This window comes from Eucyclogobius newberryi, unplaced genomic scaffold, assembly GCF_026437365.1.
Source record: "Eucyclogobius newberryi isolate DKJ021-1_F unplaced genomic scaffold, fEucNew1.0.hap1 SCAF_22, whole genome shotgun sequence".
In the NCBI taxonomy this organism is placed as follows: domain Eukaryota; kingdom Metazoa; phylum Chordata; class Actinopteri; order Gobiiformes; family Gobiidae; genus Eucyclogobius; species Eucyclogobius newberryi.
The window spans coordinates 20,626,539-20,652,557 of NW_027315857.1; the positions used below are offsets into that span (position 1 = coordinate 20,626,539).

At 38.9% G+C, this 26,019-nt stretch overlaps 1 protein-coding gene across 3 annotated transcripts in view; it reads right to left on the reverse strand.

Annotated features, from left to right (window-relative positions):
• Window positions 1-26,019, reverse strand: part of dachb (dachshund b) — a 137,491-nt gene that overhangs the window by 24,552 nt on the left and 86,920 nt on the right. For 2 of the 3 annotated variants that reach the window (XM_072458767.1, XM_072458766.1), the window contains exons 3-6: window positions 18,533-18,643; window positions 7,681-7,893; window positions 3,056-3,225; window positions 1,184-1,289 (exon numbers count right to left, since the gene is read on the reverse strand). In XM_072458767.1, the coding sequence (XP_072314868.1) occupies window positions 1,184-1,289; window positions 3,056-3,225; window positions 7,681-7,893; window positions 18,533-18,643 (600 nt within the window). The remainder of the gene's footprint in view (window positions 1-1,183; window positions 1,290-3,055; window positions 3,226-7,680; window positions 7,894-18,532; window positions 18,644-26,019) is intronic. The other variant, XM_072458768.1, reaches the window with a different exon arrangement.

Genomic DNA, 26,019 nt, shown 5'->3' on the forward strand with positions numbered 1-26,019 from the left:
CATATAAGTCTCTCCGGATTGTGATTTTGTTCACTGCACTTAAAAAGGCTGTACCTCATTTTTTTCTTCCATGTACTATAGTTGTATGTTGTAAAAACAGCTCTTTAGGTAATAATTTAGACAATTCTGCAGCAAATTATTGAGCATTTTACTCTCCGAGAACCAGGAAATCCGATGCTATCATGCTAATTATTGTTAGCTTTACTGTGAAACTCACTCTGGGCTCAGAAAGTTGTGAACAGCGCTTATGAACTCATCACGGTGAGTAATTACGAAGAAGTGAAGAGTACTTTTGGACTGCTGCGAGTGGCTTAACATGAATTACTTCTGTTTTTTAGATTCAAGGCAGAAATCAGGCACCGCAACTTAAACGTTAAAAACGTGACTTCCTGTTCAAAAAGGCAGAACTGGAAAGCCCTCGTGGCATTTGACTGCACTCAAACATGCACAAATCAATCGAAATTCAACTCCGAGCGAGGTAATGTTGACGAGAAAACGCGGTTAAAAGCTTTGCAAATAAGTGGCTGTAGCATTTTTCGGCATTTAATTCGTAGGGTTTATTTATGTGAGTGACAGGTGAAGAGCAATATTCAGCATTGTTGGAATCGATCTCTGTTTTTAGAACGTAACGATACACTTAGTTGGACAATGTTTGCCTGCTCAAGCAAAATTCAGGCAAAAATTCTACTTTCAACACCGGGAAAACAAACAAGATTCAATAAATTAAAAATATACTTTCATATTTTAAGAACTGTTCCAGGCAAATGTAGTTATTTTGATAAAGCATTATACTGATTTTGGGTCAACAGAAACGACTGAATCTTATTTATCAAGTACCGTATTTTCCGGACTATAAGTCGCACTGGAGTATGAAATGCGGTTGCAAGTGTGAAAATAACAAATAATATCACATATAAGTCGCTCCAGAGTATAAGTATATAAGTATAAGTCGCATCCCGGCCAAATACGGAAAATAAGGTCATTCTTATTAAAATGTTTTGGTTTGCTCAAAGTTGGGAGTTGAAGTCAAAACCTTTCGGCAGAAGGTTACTCTAAACGCACAAACCGTATGGAAAGTACTTTTCACAATTCAGTCGTTTTCTAAATCAAGTTGCGTAAAAAAAGTACTTTTCCACTGCTGGGACTTTGATAAGCTGTAAACAGTTAAAACAGTTGAACTTACCGAGTCGTTCTGGAGAGCTGGAGGCGGAGCTACTGGGCTGAGACTGAAGAGGAGTGTTGTTCTCATCCCCCGACGGAGACAGAGACGGACTGTCGCACACGCGCTCCTAAACACGCAAGAAACACCGCTTAAACAAGCAAGAAACACCACTTAAACACGCAAGATACACCGCTTAAACACGCAAGAAACACCGCTTAAACACGCAAGAAACACCGCTTAAACACGCAAGATACACTGCTTAAACATGCCACCGCTTAAACACGCAAGAAACACCGCTTAAACACGCAAGAAACACCGCTTAAACACGCAAGAAACCCCGCTTAAACACGCAAGAAACACCGCTTAAACAAGCAAGAAACACCACTTAAACACGCAAGATACACCGCTTAAACACGCAAGAAACACCGCTTAAACACGCAAGAAACACCACTTAAACACGCAAGATACACTGCTTAAACATGCCACCGCTTAAACACGCAAGAAACACCGCTTAAACACGCAAGAAACACCGCTTGAACACGCAAGAAACACAGCTTGAACACGCAAGAAACACCGTTTAAACACGCAAGATACACCGCTTGAACACGCAAGAAACACCGCTTAAACACGCAAGATACACCGCTTAAACACGCAAGAAACACCGCTTAAACACGCAAGATACACCGCTTAAACACGCAAGAAACACTGCTTAAACACGCAAGAAACACCGCTTAAACACGCAAGATACACTGCTTAAACATGCAAGAAACACCGCTTAAACACGCAAGAAACACCGCTTAAACACGCAAGATACACTGCTTAAACATGCAAGAAACACCGCTTAAACACGCAAGAAACACCGCTTAAACACGCAAGAAACACCGCTTAAACACGCAAGAAACACCGCTTGAACACGCAAGAAACACAGCTTGAACACGCAAGAAACACCGTTTAAACACGCAAGATACACCGCTTGAACACGCAAGAAACACCGCTTAAACACGCAAGATACACCGCTTAAACACGCAAGAAACACCGCTTAAACACGCAAGAAACACCGCTTAAACATGCAAGATACACCGCTTAAACACGCAAGATACACCGCTTAAACACGCAAGATACACCGCTTAAACACGCACGATACACCGCTTAAACACGCAAGATACACTGCTTAAACACGCAAGACACACCGCTTAAACACGCAAGAAACACTGCCTAAACACGCAAGACACACCGCTTAAACACGCAAGATACACCGCTTAAACACGCAGGATACACCGCTTAAACACGCAAGAAACACAGCTTAAACACGCAAGATACACCGCTTAAACACGCAGGATACACCGCTTAAACACGTAAGAAACACCGCTTGAACACGCAAGACACACCGCTTAAACACGCAAGACACACCACTTAAACACGTAAGAAACACCGCCTAAACATGCAAGATACACCGCTTAAACACGCAAGATACACCGCTTAAACAGGCAAGATACACCGCTTAAACACGCAAGATACACCGCTTAAACAGGCAAGATACAGCGCTTAAACACACAAGATACACCGCTTAAACATGCAAGATACACCGCTTAAACACGCAAGATACACCGCTTAAACAGGCAAGATACAGCGCTTAAACACGCAAGATACAGCGCTTAAACACGCAACATACACCCCTTAAACACGCAAGATACACCGCTTAAAACATGCATGATACACCGTTTAAACAGGCAAGATACACCGCTTAAACGCGTAAGATACACCACTTAAACAGGCAAGATACACGGCTTAAACACGCAAGAAATACTAATGAATTCTAATGAACACCTCAGGAATCAGTTTTGTCCCCTCTACTCTTCTCTTAATGTACATATATATTAGACATGCGCTCACCTTGATGACCGGCGCGCGGTGAACGTGCGTGTGGATCTGCTGTGCGGCAGCGGCCATGTTGGCGAAGGTGCTGAGGTGGTTCATCTGAGACATCGCCATGGCGACGGACGCCGGCGGCAACCCCATGGGCAAAAGCGGGTGGGGCATCATCATGAACGGCAGCTCCAGTCCTGTGACATACGTTAAGATGCTTGTTAAGATGCGTAACATGCTGTTGTAAAATGTATATTGATAGGGCTTTTTTGTATGTTTTTGTTATATTCACAGGTTTTGTATTATTATTACTTTTTATAATATTTATTCTTACACAAGTGATGTTTTTATGAATATTTCTATGATTTGATTTGTATTTTCGCACAGGTGGAGAAATATATATATAGACAATAAACTACACACATACATAAATAAATTGCAAAATGATCAAATTTCTCCCTAAATTAATTAATAAAACCTTAAATGCATTTTACAAATTAGGATTGTAAATAAATATAATAAATAAATTAAATAAATTAAATAAATTAAATCAATTAAATAAATCAATGAAATCAATGAAATCAATAAATTCAATAAATTCAATAAAATGCAGAATTCAGACTTGTTAATTCTACTAAAACAAGCTATCTAAAAATATAGATGTATGTTTCCGCAAATACAAATATTATTTTAGTAAATGACAATCAGCTGATGTGTTTGCGTCTCTAAACTGAACTTAACCCCGGGGCCGTGCATCAAACACCACCAATCACAGAGAGAAAGGAAAAGAAAAGAAAGAAAACCTGGAGGTCAGGGGTTAAAGGGCAGCGGGGGCCAAAAGGAAAAGGTCGCTGTCTCACTTACGGAGCCTTTTCCCTCGACAGAATCTTCTCACTCTGTCACATTCAATTTATTTAGCGCTAAAGAGAGGGCAACGTGTCAGAATCCCATTTAACTAGAGGCGATACGTGTACTTATGGGCCCTGGCAAAGTAAAGGATCTGGTCTCATCCGTTGTATATATGCTTTTCATAATCAAACAGAACCAGACAAGGCGCTAACATCTCAAGGGCTGAACATTAACCTTTAGCTGCTTCATTAAACTCGGGCTTCTGTCACGGCTCCATTAGCTCGGGCTGAATCTGCGGCCGCCACGTTTCGCCCCGCACGACCTTTCACCTCCCGCGCGCGACCCCGAAACCCTTCAGACGGACCCCCTTTCTCCCACAAATCAGATGTTTTATCGCGCCTCGGCCCGTCCCGGTTTGTCTGGTCGAGCTAAAACGCGCACGGCAGGCCAAATCCTCGTCATTGTCCCGACTAAGCCTGGTTTAAGATGCGGAGATGGGCCCCCTGTGGCATTGAAGGACGGGTCAAACAAACAACATTGCAGGGACGATAAAGTGCCTTCACTTTGACCTTTAACCCCGCACTTGGTTCACCCGTTTGTTTCTTCCAAATCCAAACGTTTGAACACGTGGAAGTTGAAAGATGTGTATTTAGTTGTTTTTTGTGTGTGTTTGTTTAGGTGTTTTTTCGAGTAACTTTTCGCGTCAAGTGTCCGCCACCTGCTTGTCTCCGTGGAAATGTTATCGCTTTGGCTGGAATAAGATCAATTCACTTTCGTTCATTCAATTACATAAGTTTTAACTGCGAAAATAATTAAAAATAGCGTATAGTTTATGTGAAAGGGACGATGTACATTTTCCATTCATTTTTCCCATTGGGATGAAAGAAAAACCCGTCCAAAACAGTAATATTTGAACGTTTCTGCGATAAGTAATGAGCACAACACCTGTAGTTTTATCCAAAATACATTTCAGTAACTTTCTGTATTTAACTTGTACATGTGTTTACCGTATTGTACCGTAGAGGAAATGTACCGTATTTTCTGGACCATAAGTCGCACCTTTTTTCATAGTTTTGGCCGGGGTGCGACTTATACTTATATTTATACTTATATACTTATACTCCGGAGCGACTTATATGTGATATTATTTGTTATTTTCACACTTGCAACTGCATTTCATACTCCAGTGCGACTTATATATGTTTTTTCCTTCTCTATTATGCATTTTTGGGCTGCTGCGACGTATACTCTGGTGCGATTTATAGTCCAGAAAATACAGTATTTTACGCTATATTAGTAATACAGTAATAATACGCTTCTTAACAAAAACAAACAAAAAAACACATATAACAAGATAGACCATGATCCTTTGCTCTATTTCATTGCAGACAACATGAGGACATTACTGTTTTTTCTAGCCCTTTCATGTTTAGTTAGCACTTCTATGTTTTAAGTCTATGGAATATTCATACCAGATGCTTGCCAATGCATTTTAAAAGGAAAAAAACATATCTTCAATATGTCAAAATACTGCAAAGAATATCGTACGGTGCGATGCATATTGAGATAATGTCATAGCGAGATAGAGCTGGGTTGAAATAATAAATTTTCCGATTTTTAATCGATTCGTATATTAATGACCGATTATCGATTCGTACGTCCAAAAGATCGATTTAAAAAAAAAAAAAGATTTTTTATTTTTATTTTTTTTAATTAAAATTATTTTCTACATTTCCCTCAGTGAACTTCAATCTACCTTCAAGAAAGATAATTCAGGACTCCTGGATTATCTTTCTTGAAGGTAGATTGACCCTTAACCTTTTCATCAGTCTTCCATCAGTAACTACAATACTTGTAAGATTTGCTGTTTAATATTGATATAATACTAGTTTTAATATGTTGCTTCTCTACACAATCATGAAGTGAAGGAAACGGTTCAAATACATTTTTCATTTTTAATAACATTAACCCCCGGATCGAATCGAAATCGGATCGAATCGGAAATCAGATCAAAATCGGAGCGAATCGGATGGAATCTGAGAAATCGGAAAAAATCGATTTTGAAACGTAAAAATCGGATTCTTGAAATTTGAATCGAAACCCAGCTCTATACCGAGAGATTTCCGGTGCCACTTATACTCCCGAAAATACGGTACTTCCGGAACCACAATAGACGGTGTAAACATACTGGATTATAGCAAAGACGCAATTCGTGTCTCTTACGTCAAACTGTGATATTGTCTCCATAGAGATAGATAAACTTAATATCACACAGTTTGACGATTGTTTATTCTCCCTTAAGGCTCTTTTTAAATCCGGATGCAGACAGGTCCTGATCCGGTCCAGGTTTTGTCCGAGTTTTCGACTTGCTCTAACTTAGCCTAAAACAAGTGTGCTACAATTTCAAAGAACGTCAAACCAACGAGACACCTCCTCTCTTCTACGCAAATAAATAAAAGCGAAAGGGACGGCGCCGCTCTCCGTCCAATGAAACAATAACGCTGATTGCTCTTGTTGCGTCGGAATAATCAGCGTGAGTGTCGGAGAGCGAAAAAACCGGGTGCTCGTCCGTCTCCCGCTCACGTGGAGACGAGCGCTGATAAATGAAAGTGATTTAGCAGAGTGTCCGGCGTCTAATCCTCGCGGCGTTAATACGGGGGATGGAGGCAGATTAAATGGCATGCCACATTAATAAAAACGTATTGCCAAAAAACACTTCGGGACAGAAAAGGAATCGCGGAAACGTGAAAATGGGCCCCGAACGTGTCGATTCAAGTCACAGGAATAGTCAGTGATGTCACGATGCTAACGTTTCAAACACAATTATTGTTTTCAAAAAGTATGTAGAGTGTTGCCTTTTATTAGTTCTGACTGAACCTACTTAAGATGAATTTAAAACTGCTCAGGGAAGGTCACATTTAATCCTGCTCAGTATTAATAACTGCTGTGTCGTCGTGATTCTACTTTTAGTTTCAATTAGTATCAGATATTTTTATACTTTTCACAACCTTAATGTGCAGTGTTGACACTTTGGATTCATAAACAACATTATTATTATTTTTAAATCAATGTTGCTTTTGTTTGATTCTATACAAAAAAAAAAAAAAAAAAATCATTGCATTACATTAAATTACACTATTATAACTACACCTTAATTAGCATAAAAAGCATGTACAAAGACTTAATTAATAATGAACAAATAATTTATTAAGCAGGATTAGGACGCAATAACAACTAATTAAGTGTTAAGAGTTAGGGTATTAATTAAATAGTTAGTAGTTATGATTGAAACATAATAATTTTCAAACTTTTATGAATTCAAGCATTATTCAAGCAGAAAAAAAGTGTACTATTGTTATAACTCTTTGGGCAAATGCGCTCTTTCTTTCAAACAGTTGAATAGAGAAATATATACACTGATGTAGGTGAAGAGGAGGAGATGGAGCGGCTGAGGAGGCTCTGCTGCTGTGACCGAGAGGCAAGAGAGTGCATTTATATAAACGGCTTGGACGGCGATTGGTTGAGAGACAAAGGTAGGAGGCTGCGATTGGCTGACGGACACAGGAAGTAGGAACACGTACAAAACGCTGCGCATCCTTCTTGCTTTGAATGTCCACACAATGTCCACCAATGAGTTTAATGGTGTTTGTCACTTAGACCCTGACTATCACATTACACTAACTTACATCGATACATTACGCTAAGTTTATCCAGTCCGTAAACTATTAACTGCCCCTCATTTGTCTCGATCTGTTTCATTTCTCCTGTAAAACAGTACGCGGCGCAGTGGAGGCTGGACTCACTGTTTGCCAAGAGCTGCTGCTGCTGCTGCTGGAGCTGCTGTTGACTGACGGGCGCCATGGATGTCAGCCGCCCGCCTCCGGTGGCCGTAGCTCCGCCCCCTCCTTGCATGGGCCCCACCCCTTGCGCCCCGCCTCCCGCCGCCGAGGTCCCGCTGAGGGGCGGCGCTCCGGGGCTGGTCAGGCGCTCCTTCTCCCACGAACACTCGCTGCCACCTGCAAAAACAGACCGTCAGCTGGAGCCACAGCACGAGACGCTCAGGAGCCTCAGTTCCCCGTTTGGTTTTGTTCCTCCTTTGGTTTTGTTCCATTCATACTGGTTTTTTGAGTAATCCTGCTCATATACGGTGATTTAACCCATCCTTTAAGCTTGTTAAAGGTGCACTATGTCACTTTTCTGCCTGTACCCATGTTATGGCTTCAATCTCCATGGAGACAACAAGGTGACTCCACCAGGCCAAGTTATGAATCTGTAAGAATGAGATGATATTTGCATCGAGACAAGCCGGCAGTGACAAAAGATTTCAACAAAAATTTGCTTAACAAATAATAAAATATTTGATAAAACTTCTAAGGAGTCTCCATCTTCAGCAGCAGCAGCAGCAGCAGCAGCAGCAGCAGCAGCAGCAGCAGCAGCAGCAGCAGCAGAACAATCAGCCTCCTCAGCCTCCCTGTCTCCTCCTCTCTGCAGCAGGTAATGAGGAGGGACTTGGTAAACTGTCAAGAGTTTAACCACTGAGCCACACGGCAGCTATACCTGTATGTAAATTAAAGGAGAACTAAGTAACATCTTTGTTAGTCCATGTGATGGTTAAATGTATATTTTCGGGGCGTTTGACATGTCCGCCGTCGCCCCCTGCTGTCTCTGTGCGGGAAGCCAACCTTAAAATATTTGCCAACTCTCCTGAGAAACCCTCGCTCTTTTTTATACTTGGCAACGTTAAATGATATTGATTCTACCGTCTAATTTTGATTAAAACATTAACAGCTTTTGTGCCTGTTCTCTGACACTGTAATTTCACAAAAGAGCAGCAGGGGGAACTCTTTGGCCAAAACTACATAGTTCTGCTGCTTTAAGGGTGCTGTACCTGACAAACATGAACATTTATGAGTGCATTTCACAGAGCGGAGAGTTTACGTTTAGGCTGTTTGCTGTAACCCGACCCAACATTTTTAAGTGGGTCGGACGGTAGGCAAATTTTTATTTTTTTTACTTTGAAGGCAAAAAAAAAAGATCACAATTTTGCAATTTTTTGACTCGGAGTGACCGCCAGGGGTCAGGGTTCAACAGTCCAGGGGTCAGGCTTCAACAGTCCAGGGGTCAGGCTTCAAGGTCCAGGGGTCAGGCTTCAACAGTCCAGGGGTCAGGCTTCAACAGTCCAGGGGTCAGGCTTCAACAATCCAGGGGTCAGGCTTCACCAGTCCAGGGGTCAGGCTTCACCAGTCCAGGGGTCAGGCTTCACCCGTCCAGGGGTCAGGCTTCAACAGTCAATGACGGAAAACGTCTCGATCAAACTGATCGGGAGACTAAATGTCACGATTTTAAGATATTTCAATCGACCTTTTGTAAACCGTTATCCTTTATTTTGGTAGCGAAGGCGAGCGGGGGGAACATGCAGGGGACACGGACGCTGCCATGTTTGTTGTGATGACGCTGCTGGGCGTGTTTGAATCCCAGAATGCATTGCGTAAGTCAAATTTAAACCAACCACACCATGATAGAAAGTGACATGAACTATGGCTAGTTCAGTGGCGCTGACAGAAGCAAACCAACTTGTACAAGACAATACTATTTCCGTCTTGCGCCTTCTGTTACATTACAGAAACACGTGGAGGATCGAAAATGAAGACGCATTTGCGTTGCGCTATGTGTCATCAGTCCTTTGGGACGAACGATAGGCTTTACAGTGCGATAAAAAATATTCAACACGGCGTTTTAGGGAAGACCAGTCGGTGAGTCGCCAAAATAATAGAAAAATAAAAGAATTTGACGTTTCTTCAACAAAAAGCTGATTTTATTTTTCTTCAGTCAGCTAGTTTTATACCGGGTCGGTCGGGTTACGGCAAACAGACATATTATTTTGCTCAGCCTTACAGAATTAGAACGCTAACGGCGCACTTCCTGCTTCACGAAGAATAAAACTCTAGATGCAGAGCTCACACAGTGGTCTCATTTTGACCCTAAGAGCTGCTTTTTTAATATAATATATATATTTATGTACAGGGGAAATACTTTATTACATGAATAAAATCTGGTACAGCCTCTTTAATTGTCCCTCCCTTCCTCGCCCATCCCTCCCCCTTCATATCTCTACCCCTCAGTCCCCCTTTGGTCCCTGGTTACACCTCCCTCTCCCTCACCCTCTCTCTCTCTCTCCACCTCTTGCTCTCCATGCCCCACCTCTCTCTCTCTCCATCTTTTCTCTCTCTCTCCCCCCCGTTTCCCGCGGCTCATCCATCTTCATCGCCGCGCGTTAGTTAGCATTAGCGCGTGTCTGTCTCGATTACAGAGCAGCTGTGGTTCGTTTGCTCCGGAGAGGGCGCAGTGTAAACAGATGGGCAGGTGTCCTCTATCTCCCGCTCTCTTTCCATTGCTCTTTCTCTCTCACTCTCTCTGTCTATTCTTCCCCGTTTTCCCCCCACGGTGTTTCCTCCTCTCCTTCAACTCATCTCGCTCGTCACTCACTCTTGCTTTTCACGTCGTTTTATGCCGTTTTCAAATTCATAAAAGTTCTGTAGTTTAGTCAGGGCTTGGCATTTTTGCTTTGAGAATCTAAATCTAGGTTAAAAAAGAAAGAAAAGATCTGATGTTGAATGTTCATGTATTTCAGTTTTCACTTACAGGCAACATTTTGGGGACTTATTACCATTGAAAAGAAGGAAAAAAACGTTTTGAATGGCTCTGGCACATTCTGGATGTAACTATTCACCATATTTTCCGGAGTATAAGTCGCACCAGCCAAAAAATGCATAATAGAGAAGAAAAAAACAAATATAAGTTGCACTGGAGTATGAAATGCGGTTGCAAGTGTGAAAATAACAAATAATATCACATAAATGTCGCTCTGGAGTATAAGTAAATAAGAATAAATATAAGTATAAGTCGCACCCCGGCCAAAACTATGAAAAAAGGTACGACTTATACTCCGGTTATACGGTACTATAATTTTTTTTTACTTTTTAATACTCATTTTGAACAAAGTCAAGTGTGTCACTATAATGCATATTTAACTAATTAAGACATTGCATCTGCAGCGGTGAATTGACTCCCGTAAATTTCAAACTATAAGCCACTACTTTTTTCACACGCTTTGAACCCTGTGGTCTGCACAACGATGTGGCTAATTTATAGATTTTTATGGCCTAGGGGGCGCTCTAGCAAGAAGCACAAGAGTTTGACACACTGTAGAAGACTTCGGTGGAAGCGCAGGAGCAGAGCCAGACGTGGGGGAAGACAGACTCATGTAAATCAGCTCGCACAGAGAAATCAAGGACGGACGTGTTATCTGTATGTTAAGCTTCAAAATGTTTTATTGCAATCCGACTGTTATTCACAGAGAAATGAGTAGTAAGGAACTGATTTAGAAACGCAAACAAACACGTGGAGCGCGAACATGCGATTATACGGCGGTCACCAACAATCAAAGGACAACCCGCGCATCACATACCGACTTTCTGTGTAAATATCTCATCTTACAACGTGGACACCTGCAGCTTATAGACAGGTGCGCCCTGTATATGTTAAAAAAATATTGAAAATCTTTGTAAATTTTGCTGGTGCGGCTTTATATTCAATGGTCGAATTTTACGGTAATTGTTACTTTTCGACTTTTCGATCTTTACTATACAGACAATAATATTTTTTTTATAACAAAAACAGTGACATTATTAAATAGCAAAAATGAATAAGCAATTTCTGTGTTTTTTTTTTATCAATTATACCGTACACTATTTGAAATAATCTCTTCACATGTCAACAATGTACGATACAAATAATTCTTTACAGTCGACTACTGATATAATAATTAGTTGCAGCACTTTTTAATCTTTTCTATTTGTGTTATATGTGCATAACAAACATTGAAACAATAAACCGTATTTTCTGGACTATAAGTCGCACCGGAGTATAAGTCGCACCAGCCCAAAAATGCATAATAGAGAAGAAAAAAACATACATAAGTTGCACTGGAGTATAAGTCGCACCAGCCCAAAAATGCTTAATAGAGAAGAAAAAAACATATATAAGTTGCACTGGAGTATGAAATGCGGTTGCAAGTGTGAAAATAACAAACAATATCACATATAAGTCGCTCCGGAGTATAAGTATATAAGTATAAATATAAGTATGAGTCGCACCCCGGCCAAAACTATGAAAAAAGGTGCGACTTATAGTCCGGAAAACACGGTATTTTAAAGCTATTCAAGGTAAAAGTGTACTAAGCGTTCGAATACAGTGCTCAGACCGGACTGTGTAACAGAATACGTGACAAAACACATTTAATCTAATTGCACTTTCAAAGTTCCCATCGCTGTATATAGGACATTTAACTAAAATTGCATCTTCCCTTTTCTTTGCGCCGGGGATAGTTGTTCCTTCCTTCTTTTATTCGCTGTCACTTAAAACTTCTCTTTCTCCCTCTCGACGCCACATCTTTGTATTGCCTCCTCGCAACGCCGCCCATTTTCCGAGAGACAAACAAAAAATATCATCCGAGTATTTCATTTTCTATAAAAATCCCACTTCACAAAAATCACTATCGACTTACAGCCATCAAACGGACTCGCCCTCCATCTCTTTTTTCTGTCCTTTGTCCGCCACAGTTTCCCAGGGTTTGCCCCGAGTGTGTGTTACAATTGTTACGGTTCTAATCAGGTCGGCGCGGGATGAGTACGCAGCACAAAAGTACGAGTTAAAGGCGCACTCTGTCACTATAAGTTAAAACCACACTTTGGAACATTCTCCTCGGAGACAAATACCGTATTTTCCGGACAAAAATCACACTTTTTTTCATAGTTTTGGCCGGGATGCGACTTATACTTGTATTTATACTTATATACTTATACTCCGGTGCGACTTATATGTGATATTATTTGTTATTTTCACACTTGCAACCGCATTTCATACTCCAGTGCAACTTTTGTATGTTTTTTTCTATTATTTTTCTATTATGCATTTTTTGGCTGGTGCGACTTATACTGCAGTGCGACTTATAGTCCAGAAAATACCGTATGTTTTATGCAATACTGTTGAATATCAAGGCGTAAGGAACAGCTTTTCCGTGGAAACAGGTACGAGTCAGTTCTGTGGAAATGCAAGCTCGCTCACTGTAACGAAACGGGTTTTTATTTAATTTTACAGAGCAATAAAAACATAAAAATATTACATAAAATAACTAACTGTGGCAAAAGAAATACAAAGGGGCTTTAAATTCAGATACTTTATTTATTTTTCATCAATTACTTTATTTGTTTGTTTAGATAACTATTCCTGATTAATTTGAATAATAATTTAATAATATTTGAAATCTGTCAATACAGTCACAGTTTATCATTATTATTTAAAAATATATTTTTTTAAACCTTTTTTTATGCATCACTCTTTTTATCTTTTTTTAATCTTTTATCAAGTCAATATAAAAAGTAAATAATAACAAATCCAGTTGTATAAATATAATTGTACATATTTCATATTTTCTGTTACTATTTCAAGCTAAATTATTTATTCCATTGAGTTATTTATTTACTTATTTTTTTCCAATTTATTAAGGTCCATAATTCTTCTTCCATTGGCAGGTTTATCTTAAATTACAAAATAAAAGCAAATATACATAAAAAATGCCGACCTAATTAATTTCAACAAGATAAACATTGCAGATTTAAGTCATTTTAACACATTTATTTTTAACTACTCAGCCCACCTTTAAAACGGAGCGATAAAAAAATGAAAAATAAAAACCTATCCAAGAAGACAAGCCTGGGAATAAATAAAAGGAATAAATAAAAAATGTGAGTGAGTCAATAGTGAGCATTGGGTTTTCCGTTGCCAGGTCAGCTGTACAAAAACCACATTTGCGCACACTTTTAGGTCCTATTCTTTTCCCGTTTCCGTGCTCTTTGTTTTGCGGCGTGTTAATAATTGAAACGAGCAAACAGAGCAGAGATGGAGTGGGCTCAGAGTGGGCAGAGTGGAGTGTGGGGCTTTGTTTGGATGTCACCGACGCCAAATACAAGACACTTTTCAAATAACTGTGGACAAGAGAAAAGAATGGGAATAACAACGTCTCTACACGGCCAAAACAAACATCTAGTATGGATCAATTTAAACATATTTATATTGATTTAGATTAGTAACATTTCATCATTATAATTTTTCAGTTTGAAAGCGTTTGGAACAACTTTCAGAGGGAGCGCGGGTAAAGCTAACAGCTAGCATGCTAACTGCGCGCTTCCTGTTGCGCGGAGAATGAAACAGATTTTAGTTTGTTAAAATAATTAAAAAAATAAATCAAATCATTATAATTATTCAGTTTGAAAGCGTTTGGCACAACTTTCGGAGTGAGCGCGAGTAAAGCTAACGACAGCTATTATGCTAACTGCGCACTTCCTGTTTCGCGGAGAATGAAACAGATTTTAGTTTGTTAGGCCACAGTTATTTTATTACTTGGTTTACGGATCCGCCGCACTTAGATGATTGATTTCTACAATATAAATAAAATTAATCATTATAATTTTTTTTTATAAAGTACCGCCGTCAATGCAAAATAGCGTTAAATGAAATATAAATAGCGGTATTAAGTCAAAAGATAAGAGCGCGCGTGAAATATTTTTTCCGTCAAAATCATGCATGAGTCTGTGACGAAGCGCCGTCGTCCCTGCGCGCGGTCCTGGCGAGAGCGTGCGCGCAGCGCCAAATCCCTTATATCGCAAATATACATTTCCCCCCCCCGTTTCTGTCATGTATGTTTATTTCATTATTTTTGTAGTATTTATTACATTTATGTGTTGGAACTAACAAATAAATAAAACAATCAATCAATCAATCAAGCAAGCACATTTTCATTTAAGTCTATTTTACGTCCACTTTTTTTTATGCAATAATGTTACTGTAATGTATGTTTATTTCATTATTTTTTGTATTTCATTATTTATTAATTAAATTATGTGTCTTAGAACTAACAAATCAATCAATCAAGCACATTTTAATTTAATTCTATTTGCCGTCCACTTTCTTTTTTAATGCAATAATGTTACTGTAATCTATGTTTATTTCATTATTTTTTGCATTTCCTTATTTATTTCTTTCCGTGTGTTGATTATTAATCACGTTTTCAAGTTGTCTCGCTGACTGAACCAACAAACCGATGAAGCAGATCGTCCTTTGATCCGCTGCAAAGACAACACACACACACACACACACACACACATACACACACACACATACACACACACACATACACACATACACACACGCACAAACACACACGCACAAACACACACGCACACACGCACGCACACACGCACGCACACACACACACACACACACGCACACTCGCACACGCACACACACGCACACGCACACACACACACACACTCACACACAAACACACACACAGACACACACGCACACACACACACACGCACACACACAGACACACACGCACACACACAGACACACACGCACACACACACACACGTTCTTTTCTGATTCAGCAGACGAGTTAATTAGTGTTAGTGTGGGTTTTTTGTCGTGTTTTTTTTTCGTCCTCATCCAGACTTATTGACCGGGTCAGTTCACTCCCTCGAAAGGCCATTTCTGGAGATCATTGCAGCCAAGTTAAATATTAAAAAGTCAACAGCGAAACCCAAGACTGGACGCGTTCTCAAAAGAGGAGATTTAACCAAACAAAACAAAACAAAAAAACACAAAGAGGACAAACAAACGAGAAGAAGAAGAACTCGAGTACACGGATTAGAAAACGCACGGCAGTTTCGGCGATGCTAACGCTAAAGTAGCATTTTACCGCCGTGCCCGGAATGTTCCGCATTTTGGCATTGACTATATTCAGTGTTGGGATGTACCTAAATACAAGTACACATTCAGAATACTCATTTTGTGTAACGGTCTGGTACAGTTATTCGGGTGTGTTCGGAATACGCGGTAACGCTTCAAAAGAAGGTCCCGTAAACTCGTTAAAAGGCGTTAAAAGTAACAAAGTACAACAGTTGATGTAATATTTCACAGTGGACACTTTACTTTTTTGCGTTTTGGAGCGGGATCTGTACTTTCTACTCTACTACATTTTTTTTTACTGTACTGAAAAGTTGAAAGTATGTGCTCGTTCGGCATTGGCGTTTTAAGTTTTGAGAAAACAAAAATATATGCATAAAATTCATTAGAAAAATTAAGAAATGGCAAATGAACTGAACAAATCATCACACGGAACACTTAGAATCCCTGTGAAATACTTTTATTACTCCTTAAGTACTCCTTAGGTACGTTAAAACTTTTACTATTAAAGTACTTCTTCCACCACTGTTAATAAGCTCTAGTTATTTGTTTATAAGGCATTTACAATCATTTATAGACGGCTTATAATTCTTTATAAATATTCATAAATCATGAACAGAAATCATGTACTATTAAACCATGTACAGCATGTTGAGTATTAATACAATACTTAGTAAACTATTGTCAAAAGGCAAGTGAAAAATGCCTTGTAAGTGCTTAAAAACAAATATCTATATGTATTAACGCCTTATAAATGGTTTACTAAAGTATCTTATTTTAAAGTGTTACCAATACAGTTACTTATTACTAATCAGTGATATTTAAATGCATAACAAACGTTGCAGCAAGTATATAAAGCGAAATACTTGAATGCAACTCAATCAGTGGTGGAAGAAGTATTGGATTTTGGTAAAACTACAGATACAGGAGTGATAAATGTACACAAATACATGTAAAAGTATTTTTTTACATAATTTTTTGTCATAATAAAGAAAGAAATTCTTAGTAAGTACAATTTTCGCTGTTTTTAGACATATATATTTATACATAAACATGAAAAAATCCCTAAAACCAAGTGAAAAGTATGTTTAAATTTTTTTCAGTCCATTAAAAAAAACAAGTACATATATCTAAAGGTTTTACAGTTCTTTTACGTTTTACTTACTGTAAAAGTATTCAGAGTACAGTTCTCTGATATCAGAATACATTATAAAATACATATTAACGCAGTTTTTTCAGAATTCTGTAATTGAATACATTTTAACGCAGTCATATTCCAAATGCAGAGGACACATTTCCCTACGGGGACAATAAAGTACCTTAACCTTAACTTCACCTTCATTCCCAACACTGTCTTCACTTACAGGTGTTTTAGAAGTACAAAAGAAACTACAACAAAAGGTGAATCTGTGACATAATCTACAAATTAAACTTTGTATAACCGCGACAGACGATCAGTTTAACTCTGTGGATTCAGCTTTCAGCTTCTTCTCTCGTTTCATTCGAACCTCATTTGATTTCCCCTCTGGTCATTTATTAAACAGTGCCGGGAATAGATAGGTGCCCGTCTCCATAGTAACTCAATATGTATTTCTTATTTTTACATGTACAACTCTAATTCGACTCGTTTTAATTATGTTTTACTGTACTGTTTTTTTTCAAGCAAATGGAAGTCAACTTAAAGGTGACGGTTGTAGAATGCACTACTATTGGTTTAAAAGTAGGTAAGTTCTGGAAAACACTTTTTTTATTTCACACATTGCGTCGCAAAAGCTGAAACTGAATGATTTTTACAATACGAAAAATAAACTGTAAGGGACAGACAAAATCTACGACAAAAGAACTATATATGTCGACTTATTGTTCAATGAATCAGAGATGAAACAAAATTTTTCATTTCAAAAACATTTTTATGTTTTTGCTTTTATTTGCACCAGTGGGTCAATTTAGGTTCCAGTATTTTTCGGACTATAAGTCGCACCTTTTTTCATAGTTTGGCCGAGGTGTGACTTATGCTCCAGAGCGACTTAAATGTGATATTATTCATTATTTTCACACTGGCAACCGTATTTCACATGTTGATATTTTCACTCTGATAACCACAAGAGGGCGCTCTAGGCTCTAAGCGACGCAGAAGAAGAATCTGCACTTCCTCTTCCTCTGGAGTTTGTGGAGTTGTTTAGAAGTGACACAGAGGAAGAAGAATTCAATGGATTTAGTGATTTGGGGTAAAACTGATGCTTTGGTAAACTTGTTAGCATGTTCTTTATGCTATAGTTATCTGAATAACTGTTCATATGTTACGTTAACATACCAGACACTTACCACAGTTCTGTCTGTGCCTCATGTAGCTGAAGGTGTTAGCGTTAGCATACGTACACCTATTCACCATGTTCTCTCATCTGTTATTATTTTACATTGCATTTCAAGATGAAATGTCTGTTCTTGGTCCTGGATTTTATCAAATAAATCTCCCCCAAAAATGCGACTTATACTCCAGTGCGACTTATGTTTTTTTCTTCTCTATGATGCATTTTTTGCCTGGTGCGACTTACAATGCAGTATTTTGCTTTTGTATCGCGATAAGATTTGCACTTTAGACGGTCAAATAAACAACTTGAGCTTTCCTTCTGCAATTTAATCTATTGGGAGTTTTTTTTAATGATGCCGTTCATTTAGAAAACTAGGATTATCCTGCTTTAATCGCGGTATTTTCAATAAATCACACTTCAAAAAACGCGTCTGGTGAAGGAAAACGACCATGAAACGTTGCGCTACTTCCGTGACTGCATAATAAGAACAAAAGCGTTATTAAACAGTCGGGGTTCGCCCTCCTGTAAGGCTTACCGGTGTTGGAGTGCAGGTCTTCGTTGTCTGACTCGTTCCCGTTCTGTAAACTCATCATCATCTTCATCTTCTGCAGCTTCTGGAGCTCGGCCATCGCTGCCGCCGTCAAGCCTGGACGAGACAAGAAGAAGGAGCGGCGTTACACCTGAACGGAGTTTGAAGATTCCACCACAGAATCCTACAATTCTACACGATCTTCAAAAGAAATTCCTGGTCACAGAGATTAATTACTGGCTCTTTGGCCCCTCGGTGACGGTTTGGAAAGGTCCCGGGTTCAGATTGTGGACATTTTGGACCTTCTCATCCGTCAATCCATCGACGTTATATTAAATTCCTTGCGCAGCGGCGTCCATCTTGTTTTCTTTGCGGACAAGTATGGCCAGTGTGTAATGGGCATTCCTCCGGGCCCCGGGACCGTGACCAGGGCCAAGGAGACTCCTTGACTTTAACGTGTACAGTATCTCCCACAGAGCACACACATCACAGGCCCCGAAAGCTCGCTGCCATTTTAGATCCAGGTTTGGGCCTTCTGTAGACCTGGTTTAGTCCAAGATGAATCCTTCTTTAGACCTGGTTTAGGCCAAGATGAATCCTAATTTAGACCTGGTTTAGGCCAAGATGAATCCTAATTTAGACCTGGTTTAGTCCAAGATGAATCCTTCTTTAGACCTGGTTTAGGCCAAGATGAATCCTTCTTTAGACCTGGTTTAGGCCAAGATGAATCCTTCTTTAGACCTGGTTTAGGCCAAGATGAATCCTTCTTTAGACCTGGTTTAGGCCAAGATGAATCCTTCTTTAGACCTGGTTTAGTCCAAGATGAATCCTTCTTTAGACCTGGTTTAGGCCAAGATGGATCCTTCTTTAGACCTGGTTTAGGCCAAGATGAATCCTTCTTTAGACCTGGTTTAGTCCAAGATGGATCCTTCTTTAGACCTGATTTAGTCCAAGATGGATCTTTCTTTAGACCTGGTTTAGTCCAAGATGAATCCTAATTTAGACCTTGTTTAGTCCAAGATGAATCCTTCTTTAGACCTGGTTTAGGCCAAGATGAATCCTTCTTTAGACCTGGTTTAGGCCAAGATGAATCCTAATTTAGACCTGGTTTAGTCCAAGATGAATCCTTCTTTAGACCTGGTTTAGGCCAAGATGAATCCTAATTTAGACCTGGTTTAGTCCAAGATGAATCCTTCTTTAGACCTGGTTTAGTCCAAGATGAATCCTTCTTTAGACCTGATTTAGTACAAGATGAATCATTCTTTAGACCTGGTTTAGTCCAAGATGAATCATTCTTTAGACCTGGTTTAGGCCAAGATGAATTCCTTCTTTAGACCCGGTTTAGTCCAAGATGAATCCTTCTTTAGACCTGGTTTAGGCCAAGATGAATTCCTTCTTTAGACCCGGTTTAGTCCAAGATGAATCCTTCTTTAGACCTGGTTTAGTCCAAGATGAATCCTTCTTTAGACCTGGTTTAGGCCAAGATGAATCCTTCTTTAGACCTGGTTTAGTCCAAGATGGATCCTTCTTTAGACCTGGTTTAGTCCAAGATGGATCTTTCTTTAGACCTGGTTTAGTCCAAGATGGATCCTTCTTTAGACCTGGTTTAGTCCAAGATGGATCCTTCTTTAGACCTGGTTTAGTCCAAGATGGATCCTTCTTTAGACCTGATTTAGTCCAAGATGGATCCTTCTTTAGACCTGGTTTAGGCCAAGATGGATCCTTCTTTAGACCTGGTTTAGTCCAAGATGGATCTTTCTTTAGACCTGGTTTAGTCCAAGATGAATCCTAATTTAGACCTGGTTTAGTCCAAGATGGATCCTTCTTTAGACCTGGTTTAGTCCAAGATGAATCCTTCTTTAGACCTTATTTAGTTCTGATTTACTGGTTTGGTTCTGGTTTAGTCCTGCTTTAGTCCTGGTTCAGTCTTCTTTACAGCCTCTGGTTTTAGTTGTATTTTATTCCTTCATAACCTGATTTAGGCCACATTTCGTCTCGATTTAGACTTCTTTACGGCTTTAATTGCGCCGTACTTCTTTCTTTAACCCTGATTGAATGGGTTGACTCGCAGTAAACCTGTGAAAGCGCCGCTCACGAGTGGATTCACGAGTGGATTCACGAGTGGATTCACGAGTGGATTCCACACTCTCACTCTGCTGCCTCCGCTCTACACCAGTCACTTCCAGGTCAATGGACAAAGCCAGGAATCGCCGTGGCGATAGAAGCGAGCGGCTGGTATTATATCTGAGTAAAACAGTTGGCCTGAGGGGGCGACGGCGACACGACTGGCGCCTGAAATCACTTCCACAAAACGCAAGGAGAAGAAAAGAAAAAAAGAAGGGAGGAGGAAGTGTGTCGATGTGATAAAGGACAAGAGTAAATGGAACAGTAGAGTACAAATAATGGACAAAGTGGGACAATTCTTCTTCTTTTTTTGTATGCCACTCACTTATTTTCTACTTTTATTCCTCTATTTACCTTATGTTCTCACTGGTCCTGCTTGTTCTATGTTTTTTTGTATGTTTTTTCTGTTAAAAAAAATATAATGTTATGTTCTGTGTTTCTGTTTCTATTGTTGTTGTTTTTCTGTGTTGTTCTATTTTCAAATACAAATGAAAAAATAAAAAGGATCAGAGCAGTGGTTCTCTTCTTTCTTTTCACACCAAATACCAGTTCAAATGATATTTGCCACCAGATGTAAACATGTATAAAATCAGGTGTAAATTAGGGCTAAAATGGTCTAAAATGAGACTAAACCAGGTTGAAATGAGACTTAAACCAGGTCTAAAATGAGACTTAAACCATGTCTAAAATGAGACTAAACCAGGTCTAAAATGAGACTAAACCAGGTCCAAAATGAGACTAAACCAGGTCCAAAATGAGACTTAAACCAGGTCCAAAATGAGACTAAACCAGGTCCAAAATGAGACTAAACCAGGTCCAAAATGAGACTTAAACCAGGTCTAAATGGGCCTAAGAGTCCATTCACAGTTGCAGTTATTTGGTCCTAAATTGAGCAGATTTTAGTCTTGACATGAACTTGGTTTGGCCCTGATCCAGTCCAGGTTTAGTTCCGGCTTTAGTCCTGGTTTAGTCTCAGTTTTGATGTGACGTATGTACAAGTGTGAACGCAGCCTAAGCCAGGTCTAAAATGAGACTAAACCAAGTCCAAAATTAGACTAAACCAAGTCTAAAATGAGACAAAACCAGGTTCTCGGGGAAGCCGTATATATAATATTTACTTACAGAATTACTCTGTGTAAATGTCAACTTTTCGTCATAAACTGCCACTTAACTGATGTGAAACTATGATAGATATTTACCAGAGACACTCACGCACCAAACGAAATCATAGACAAATGTGAAAAGCTGTCTCTGAAACTCTCCACTCACTGAAACACAGGCTGTCCTATTTTGACAGTACGGTGCATTTGAATTGACTGTACTGTACATAAAGGACTGGGCCTGGATGCTACAGAGAGAGAGTCTTGTTTACGATGGAGGAGATAAAGAAACAAAGAGAGAGAAGAAGAAGGAGGTCTGAGCGTGGCCTCGGGCGCGAGCGGCAGACGTATTGTTCAAGTCCACAGAGACTGAAGTAAACCAGGCCAAAAGGAGGAACAGGACTGGCACGGGAGAGCGACAAAACAACTCAACTGGACAACACAAACACACTGAAAACATGCAGGAATATCATGTAAAATACACTGAAAACATGCAGGAATATCAAGTGAAATACACTGAAAACATGCAGGAATATCATGTGAAATACACTGAAAACATGAAGGAATATCATGTAAAATACACTGAAAACATGAAGGAATATCAAGTGAAATACACTGAAAACATGAAGGAATATCAAGTGAAATACACTGAAAACATGCAGGAATATCATGTGAAATACACTGAAAACATGCAGGAATATCATGCAAAATACACTGAAAACATGAAGGAATATCATGTAAAATACACTGAAAATATGCAGGAATATCATGTGAAATACACTGAAAACATGCAGGAATATCATGTGAAATACACTGAAAACATTCAGGAATATCATGTGAAATACACTGAAAACATGAAGGAATATCATGTAAAATACACTGAAAACATGAAGGAATATCATGTGAAATACACTGAAAACATGAAGGAATATCAAGTGAAATACACTGAAAACATGCAGGAATATCATGTGAAATACACTGAAAACATGCAGGAATATCATGTAAAATACACTGAAAACATGCAGGAATATCATGTGAAATACACTGAAAACATTCAGGAATATCATGTGAAATACACTGAAAACATGAAGGAATATCACGTGAAATACATTGAAAACATGCAGAAATATCATGTGAAATACACTGAAAACATGCAGAAATATCATGTGAAATACACTGAAAACATGCAGGAATATCATGTGAAATACACTGAAAACATTCAGGAATATCAAGTGAAATACACTGAAAACATGCAGGAATATAATGCGAAATACACTGAAAACATGAAGGAATATCATGTAAAATACACTGAAAATATGCAGGAATATCATGTGAAATACACTGAAAACATGCAGGAATATCATGTGAAATACACTGAAAACATGCAGGAATATCATGTGAAATACACTGAAAACATTCAGGAATATCATGTGAAATACACTGAAAACATGCAGGAATATCATGTGAAATACACTGAAAACATGAAGGAATATCATGTGAAATACACTGAAAACATGCAGGAATATCATGTGAAATACACTGAAAACATTCAGGAATATCATGTAAAATACACTGAAAACATGAAGGAATATCATGTGAAATACACTGAAAACATGCAGGAATATCATGTGAAATACACTGAAAACATGAAGGAATATCACGTGAAATACACTGAAAACATGCAGGAATATCATGTGAAATACACTGAAAACATGCAGAAATATCATGTGAAATACACTGAAAACATGAAGGAATATCATGTGAAATACACTGAAAACATGCAGGAATATCATGTGAAATACACTGAAAACATTCAGGAATATCATGTGAAATACACTGAAAACATGAAGGAATATCAAGTGAAATACACTGAAAACATGCAGAAATATCACGTGAAATACACTGAAAACATGCAGGAATATCATGTGAAATACACTGAAAACATTCAGGAATATCATGTGAAATACACTGAAAACATTCAGGAATATCATGTGAAATACACTGAAAACATGCAGGAATATCATGTGAAATACACTGAAAACATGAAGGAATATCATGTGAAATACACTGAAAACATTCAGGAATATCATGCAAAATACACTGAAAACATGAAGGAATATCATGTGAAATACACTGAAAACATTCAGGAATATCATGTGAAATACACTGAAAACATGCAGGAATATCATGTGAAATACACTGAAAACATGCAGGAATATCATGTGAAATACACTGAAAACATTCAGGAATATCATGTGAAATACACTGAAAACATTCAGGAATATCATGTGAAATACACTGAAAACATTCAGGAATATCATGTGAAATACACTGAAAACATGCAGGAATATCATGTGAAATACACTGAAAACATGCAGGAATATCATGTGAAATACACTGAAAACATGCAGGAATATCAAGTGAAATACACTGAAAACATGCAGGAATATCATGTGAAATACAGTAAAAACATGCAGGAATATCATGTGAAATACAGTAAAAACATGCAGGAATATCATCAAAAATACAGTAAAAACATGCAGGACTATCATGTAAAATACAGTAAAAACATAATAATAATAATAATAATAACTTTTATTTATATAGCGCTTTTCAGTGACCCAAAGACGCTGAACATAATAAAAAAAGGGGGGGTATTTACAGACAGGGGGGGACAACACGTACAGAACACATTAATATACAGATAAAATGAACAAGACAGAAGAAGTAGAGAGAAAAAGATGGGGATGTAACAGGGGGTAGAAGAGTAGGCAATGGGGTAGAGGAGGCTAGGGGTAGGGGAGGTCATAGGCTTGGGTGAAGAGGTATGTTTTTAGGCGGGATTTAAATGTTGTGAGTGAGGGAGAGTGGCGGACAGGTTGGGGGAGGGAGTTCCAGAGTCGGGGTGCTGTTCGGGAGAATGCTCTGTCGCCAAAAGGATGCAGGAATATAATGTAAAATACAGTAAAAACATGCAGGAATATCATGTAAAATACAGTAAAAACATGCAGGAATATCATGTAAAATACAGTAAAAACATGCAGGAATATCATGAGAAATACAGTAAAAACATGGAGGAATGCCATGTAAAAAAAACAGTAAAAACATACAGGAATTTAATAGAATACACTACATTGCTCTGTTTTTGTGTTGCATCTTGTCTTTAGGGTGAACCAGTTTTTGTCTTAATGCGTTGCATGGTTAAAAATAAACAGGTGATTTTAAACCAGGCAACACTTCAAGACAAAAACTGCAAGAACCTTTTGCAAACAGGAATTCCACAAAAACTGGTTCACCCTAAGGACAAGATGCAGACTCAAAAACAGAGAAATGCAGTGAAGAACGCTGTAAAGAGCGGTACATAGTGAGACTAAACAAGAGGCTCTATCAGCACAGAAGACACTGGAGTTCAGGACCACAGAGCGCCGTGCACCTTCATCTTAAAGCCACTAACCACAGACAGTGAGATGAAGATTCTAAGCAGGAGAAAATATGGAGTTAAAAAAGAGAATCCGTCCTTAAACAGACATGGAGGTTTCAAGATTTAACATTCCAGTCGTATATAATAGTGTCTTGAAACCCTGGAGCTGGAGACGTCAAAGTCAGGTTATAATAGGATGTAGATAGAAAAAAAATAGAGTAGTCGGCAATTTTTGGGTAATTTTATTTAAAATTTTGTTTCCCCCCATTTTCAACACTTTAGTCTTTCGATGTGATAATTATCCTACTTTATTGTGTGTGTTTTTGTTTTTTTAACAAATGACAGATTTTACACATTATTATTCTGTGTTTTATCAATGCAGAATTTATTTTTGTAGTACGTAAACATTTGACTTATAGACGGTTGAATAACTGACAGACCTATACACGGATACTTATACACACAGATACTTATACACACAGATACTTATACTTATACACACAGATACTTATACTTATTGTGAAACCCTGTGGTACTTCTTATGTCTTTTATTGACCATTTCCTTCCTTCCTGTTGTTCAAATGGGACAAACATGTGACGCCCCGAGAGACGACTGTGGCGCAACGGAACTAAATTGAATCGTGTCGAGCGGCGGCGAGCGGTGGTGGCGAGCGTTTGAACGTGTTATTGGAAGAGTCGGCGCACAACGTAACGACCTTGTTTTCTCGTGATAAACTCCCGGTGATTATCTCCCGACTCGCCCGCTCTGCCTCGCTGCAGCTAAAGGCGATCGACCCCCGTCGCCGTACGTCTGACCAATCAAACGGCGGCGATCGATGCGTAACCCA